Source organism: Vitis riparia, unplaced genomic scaffold, assembly GCF_004353265.1.
Source record: "Vitis riparia cultivar Riparia Gloire de Montpellier isolate 1030 unplaced genomic scaffold, EGFV_Vit.rip_1.0 scaffold634_pilon_pilon, whole genome shotgun sequence".
Lineage (NCBI taxonomy): Eukaryota > Viridiplantae > Streptophyta > Magnoliopsida > Vitales > Vitaceae > Vitis > Vitis riparia.
This window is the reverse complement of record NW_023269720.1, coordinates 134,812-140,246: the sequence shown is the minus strand read 5'-3', so window position 1 is coordinate 140,246 and position 5,435 is coordinate 134,812. Positions and strand designations below refer to the sequence as shown.

The 5,435-nt window shown below is 42.5% G+C and overlaps 1 protein-coding gene across 1 annotated transcript; it reads right to left on the bottom strand.

The window, feature by feature from the left end:
* Positions 1 to 3,951: 3,951 nt before the first annotated feature.
* On the bottom strand, positions 3,952 to 4,386 carry LOC117910164 (anther-specific proline-rich protein APG-like). Its single transcript, XM_034824219.1, has one exon. It carries the CDS (start codon positions 4,384 to 4,386, stop codon positions 3,952 to 3,954), a length of 435 nt encoding a protein of 144 aa, XP_034680110.1.
* Between the last annotated feature and the right edge of the window lie 1,049 nt (positions 4,387 to 5,435).

The following is a 5,435-nucleotide window of genomic DNA, read 5'->3' as shown; positions in this document are numbered from 1 at the left end:
GCCCAGGTGACTCCAAGGCGTTTTAAGTTAACTAAAAACGTAGAAACTATTCAGGGGACACACTTACTCTTCATTCATAGCTGAAACCACAAAGCTTCTGATTTTTGCACTTGGAACCTTTCCCGGCAACCTTAACTCCAAGGAACTAAAAGGGTTAGTTACTCATTCTCTGGGGAAAACTCCTCAGAGAGTGCATAACTTAGTAAAATAAGTAAAAACACAATCAAAGTGAGAAGGTAAAGCAGAGCTCAAGCTCCGTGTATTTCTTCCTTTGAAACTTTTACAAAAGGTTCATCACCCTTAGAACAGGCTCCTCGGGCTCTCTTTATACCAAAATTATATAATCAACTATTACATTGATATTTTAGCCAAATTCCTAACTTAAAAACTAAGGAATCCTATCATTGGTGACTTACAAGGAGAATTTGGGCATTTAGGCAAAAAAAATCTAATGAAAAATATCTCCAAGTGTCGGTTACAAATATCGGGAAGCACTAAGGACCATTTCGCAGGTGAAAAGTGAGGTCTGCGAAATTTCGCAGGTACATAAGAAGAGCTGCGAAATTTCTTTGCAGCAAAAGGCTGATTCAACACCTTTGTGAAGTTGACTTCCATCTTGTGGTACTTGGCTTCCATCGCGGCGTGAAGCTTCAGGGGAAAAAGGCTGCTGCGAAATCATTCCGCAACAAAATGGTGATTTCGCAGCACTTTTTTGAAGCCTTCCTTCAGCTTGGAGCAGTCATCTTCCAAAGGCTGTAACTTCATCATTTCAACTCTGAATTGCACACAGTTTGAAGCATTGGATTTTTGACTTCCTAAGCTTTCAAATGACATATTGTATGCATAATTTGGACATCAGGAAGTGCTCCAAAAGTGGCTGCAGTGACTGTCATCAAGAATGCTTCATGGTTGGATTCTCTTTGCTTCCCCTTTACATTTCCACTTTGCTTATGGCAAAAGTGCTTCAAAGCTTTGATTCTTCATGCCTCTAAGCTTCCCATTGCTTGCCAAGGATTCCATAAAACTCTCCTCAATTTCATAATGCTTTGGTGATCAAAATACTAACAAAAACACCAAAACTTACACAATTTGATTAGAATTGATTGAAAGGGGCCTTAACATGCTAATTGGGTTAAAAGGCACTAACTACTACTCAAAAGTGTTTAAAAGGATTAATTAAGAGCTATCAAATAACACTTTTTGAGTAGTAATCAGTCCCCCCAACCGACATATTGCTAGTCCCTTAGCAATGAAGGAGAGAAAAATAAAACAACAGTACCATAATTTACAAATCATGCTAATCACTTCCAAAAAATATTTAAGTGGCATGACTGACAAAACTCCCACATGGAACATTAAAGAAATAAAACTTCAAATTTCAATAAGAGATATCAAAAACTTTGTTGAATACCATTGATCAAGGGAATGCATTATGCAAATTGAAGTTTTAAAATCATTTTCACTTCCAAAGAACCAAACTTTAATCTTCCACAAAAATCTAAGTGTAAGATGATAGAATCTGAATATAGTATGCCAAACTAATCTCTCCCCCCAACCTATCTCTTTTTAACACTTAGCAAGCTGACCAAATTCAATAGGCAGAGAACACACTTTTTTTTTTTTTTTTTTTTTTAGAGGTATCAGGCTTAAGGGGCATTCTTTTCTGTTTTGTCCATGTAACGGGGGTCCATCGATGACTCCCAACCAATTAAGGTTTAGGGCATCAAGCTTTAAAGATTTTTCAACCACTAACTCCTCGGATTTTACCCCGAACTTTTTCATGTACCCTTTCTGCCTACCATATGCTAACTCCACCTATCCACCCTTGTAACGAGCATTGAGGCCGGTGACTCCCAACCAATGAAGGCTTAGGGCACCAGGTTTAAAAGGTTTTCACCATATACCCTTTCAGACCTTGCTCGGGTTTCAAGGCAAGCAAACATTTTGCTTTCTTTCTTTTTCTTTTTCAAAGGCTCATTGGCCTTTCATAGGGTGTCTCAATATCATTAAAATAAGGTCAAAGGTACCAAGTCTCAAAATTTCCTAAGTCAAGGGGGAAATAGTTTTTCATCTTATAATCGGAATCTATTGTGCACAGTGTATGGATAGCTTAAAGTGGAAGGACTAAATTTGATTTCAATAGAAGTTTCAACAATTGAACCACTTTAGCAAGCATAATCCAAACTCTAAGTTAGATGAAAAGCAACAGTTCAGTTTCTCCTATTTTAATTTGAAATTGTTTCCTCAAATCCATGGAGGTTATAGTAACAAGCAAAAAACTACAACTACTTTACTAGACAAGGCTAAAATATCAAAATAACTTAGCATACTTCCTTCAACTTAGCAAACTTCCTTCCTCATTTCTCCCCCCCCCCCCCCCCCCCCAACCAAGCTGAGCATTGTCCTCAATGTGATATGGGTGATTGAAAATTAAAGGGAGGAAGTGGTACCTCCTGAGTGATATCAATTTCGAATACTGATTGGAGAAACCACATGTTTCAAAAAGAATAAAAAGTGTGAGCAAAGGAAATAAGAGTAAATTAATGCTAAGAGTTAATAAAACAAAAAAAAACTAGATTTTGCATTACTTTAATCATTTGAGTACAGTTGGCAAAAAAAAAAGTAATACAAGTAATCCAAAGAATCTCCATATATGCTATCAAAATGTGGGAGATTTCATATAAGATTAACCAAAACAAAATACATAAAAGTAATATATAAAAGACATATATATGTTCATATAGGAGGGTAGTGCTAGAGCTGATGGCCTATGGAGATGGCTCTGCCTCTGGGGTAGCTGACTCATGAGGGGCCTGAGGCTCTGTGGTGGTAGGAGTGACATGTTCATCAGCTGCTGGGAGGCCAAGATGATGCTGAAGCTGCCTCAAGATAGTAGTATGGTGTGCTTGGGTGGCCATCATCTGCTCCTGGCGAGCTTTCAAGGATGCCATCTCTTGAGCAAGGCTGCTCTGAGAGGCTGTCAATGTCTCCAATGCCTGACATAAATCCCTATACTCAGAAATAGGGATGGCCATCCTAGGCTCGACTGATGTGGAAGGCTGTGCTGAAGCTGGAGCAACTGGAGGAACTGGAGAGGCTCTGGCTATGGAGGGAGAGGCAGCAGGTATACCCTCAGGTATAAGGCGTGGGGATGCTCTCCTGGCAGCTGGAGCTTGAGCTGGCTGTGGAAGCTCTGGCTGCTCCATCCTATAAGCTGTCATGTTGCTCCATTTTTCGAAAGTAAACACATCCCTACAAATCCTCTTTCGCTCCTACTGAGGCTCTGCTGGGTACCCCAGATGCTCAAGAATTTGGCATAGCAACCTCGGGAAGAGAAGAGGGATGGCATCAGCTCTGGCCAACTTTTCCTTATGCACCTTCTCTTCAAAATAGAGAAGGGCAGCCAGGATCAAGTGGTGAGGGCCAAAAAAGTACCCCTCAGATATTCTGAACAAAACCTCCAACAGAATTCTTCTTCTCTGGGTCCAATGCTGGAGGGGATAAATATTATGCCTCAAAAGGGCATCAATGAGGAACATCCTTGGAGGAAGTTCCCCCCTCAACAGATACGGATTTCTGGAAGCTCCTCCAGACAGAATATGCACCATCTCCAGTTGAGATGGATTGGGCCAAGCTCTAAAGTCATCAAAATGGCTGGGCTCATACGGAATATGCAAAGCCTCAACTATATGCCGAGCTCCCAAGATGCCATGCCTACCATCTATAGTGAAATGAATTAAGGTAGGATCCCTAACCTGTCGGGTAGTCATGGATTGATAGAAATCCATTGCTATTATGGGGTAAAAGAAGTCCCGCGGGGTCAGAAGTTGCTCCATTCGATATCTACGCAGCAATTGGAATGATCCTTCAAGCTCCGAGCGCAACTGGAAAGCGGCTATGTCAAAGCATAACTCCGAATGGAATGGCCGAGCTCGGCAATCCAAATTTCCTTCAAGCGAGAATTGGACGCCTGAGAATCTCTTCAGGAGCTGTTTCAGATGGAATTTGGGGCTCAAGAGGCGGCGGCTGGCTTGTTTGTAGCTTCGTAGGCGGTGCCGGAGATGGCACCGGAGATGGAATTGGAGACGGGGCAGGGGATGTAACAGGGGACGAAACAGGGGATTGCCCTGTCAAGTCGATGGGCTCCGAGCTTTCCATTCTAGCCCGCTTTTGGAGGGGACGACCCCCTGACCTGGTAAGGTAACGCCTCGCTGGAGGCGTTTGCAATTCCGGCTTGGCCTGGCGCTTCTTTGGCGAGGGCTTTGCCGGAGGCGGAATGCCTTCTGGCCGCGGTGGCTCAGAGGTTGAAGCTTGCACAGGTGCCTCGCGCGGCGCTGGCCTTCGGGCGGACGGAGAAGAAGACTTCGTGCCTCTGGTTCGTGCCATTGCGAACTGATGAGGGTTAGGACGGCGGTGATGATTGGAAGGGATGAACGGAGGTGCGAGCGGCGTCGGGCAATGGAGAGGAGACGAACGGACTATTGCTGTGATTTTTCCCCTTTTATGAAATGGATTCGCAGCCCAAATGACCGGTATTTATAACAGCTAATGGAATATGAACGGTCATTTGGGGTTTCACAGAAGAAAACCGCTTTCGCAGCAAAATTGGGCGTTTCGCAAGCAAAAATTGCTTTCGCAGCTCACTTCGCAGCTGCGAAATTGGAGTTACTATGCTGCGGAATGGCGCTCGTGTGCCAAAAATCGGTTTCGCAATTGCGGAACACCCTTTGCAATGGAGAAATGGCTGAGAAATCGCTGCGGAATGGGGTTTTTTTACGCTTTAGTGGTTCGCAGAGCATTTCGCAGCTGCGAAATCTTTCGCAGAGGACCCAAAAGTGTTGCGAACTGATTTCGCAACAAAAAGCCATTTTCGCAGAGAATTCCTTCTTGGCTGCGAAATCTCGCAGAGCTCTTTTCCTCCCCTGTTTTTGCTCTGTTTTCGCTCCGATTTCTTCCCGATTTCTTCCTTTGCAATTTCTTCCACTTGAGATCATTCAAACAGATGAAATTACATAAAAACACACAATTTAATATCAAAAACTAAGATCAAAAGTAGAATTAAAACTTTAAAATGTACAAAATTTACAAAAATTTTAGACTTTGGTAAAACCAAGTCCAGTAAACCCTTATTTGCTTAGGCTTTTTTAGGCTCAAGGAGGTTGATCTCCTCCTTGTCTGGTTTGAACGGCTCCATGAATGGCTTGAGACGATATCCATTAACTTTAAAAGTGTCCTTGCCATCAGAATTCAATAATTCCACTACTCCATGATTAAGTACTTGATGGATAATGAATGGACCAATCCACCTAGACTTGAGCTTTCCAGGAAAGATATGGAGTCTTGTGTCATAGAGTAAAACTCTTTGCCCTTTCTGGAATTCCTTGTTAGAAATCAGTTGGTCATGCCACTTCTTCATCCTTTGTTTTGCAACTTTG

Bases quoted from the DNA above. Each gene is read 5' to 3' on its own strand.
- LOC117910164 (XM_034824219.1), bottom strand. From the start codon at position 4,386: ATGGCACGAACCAGAGGCACGAAGTCTTCTTCTCCGTCCGCCCGAAGG.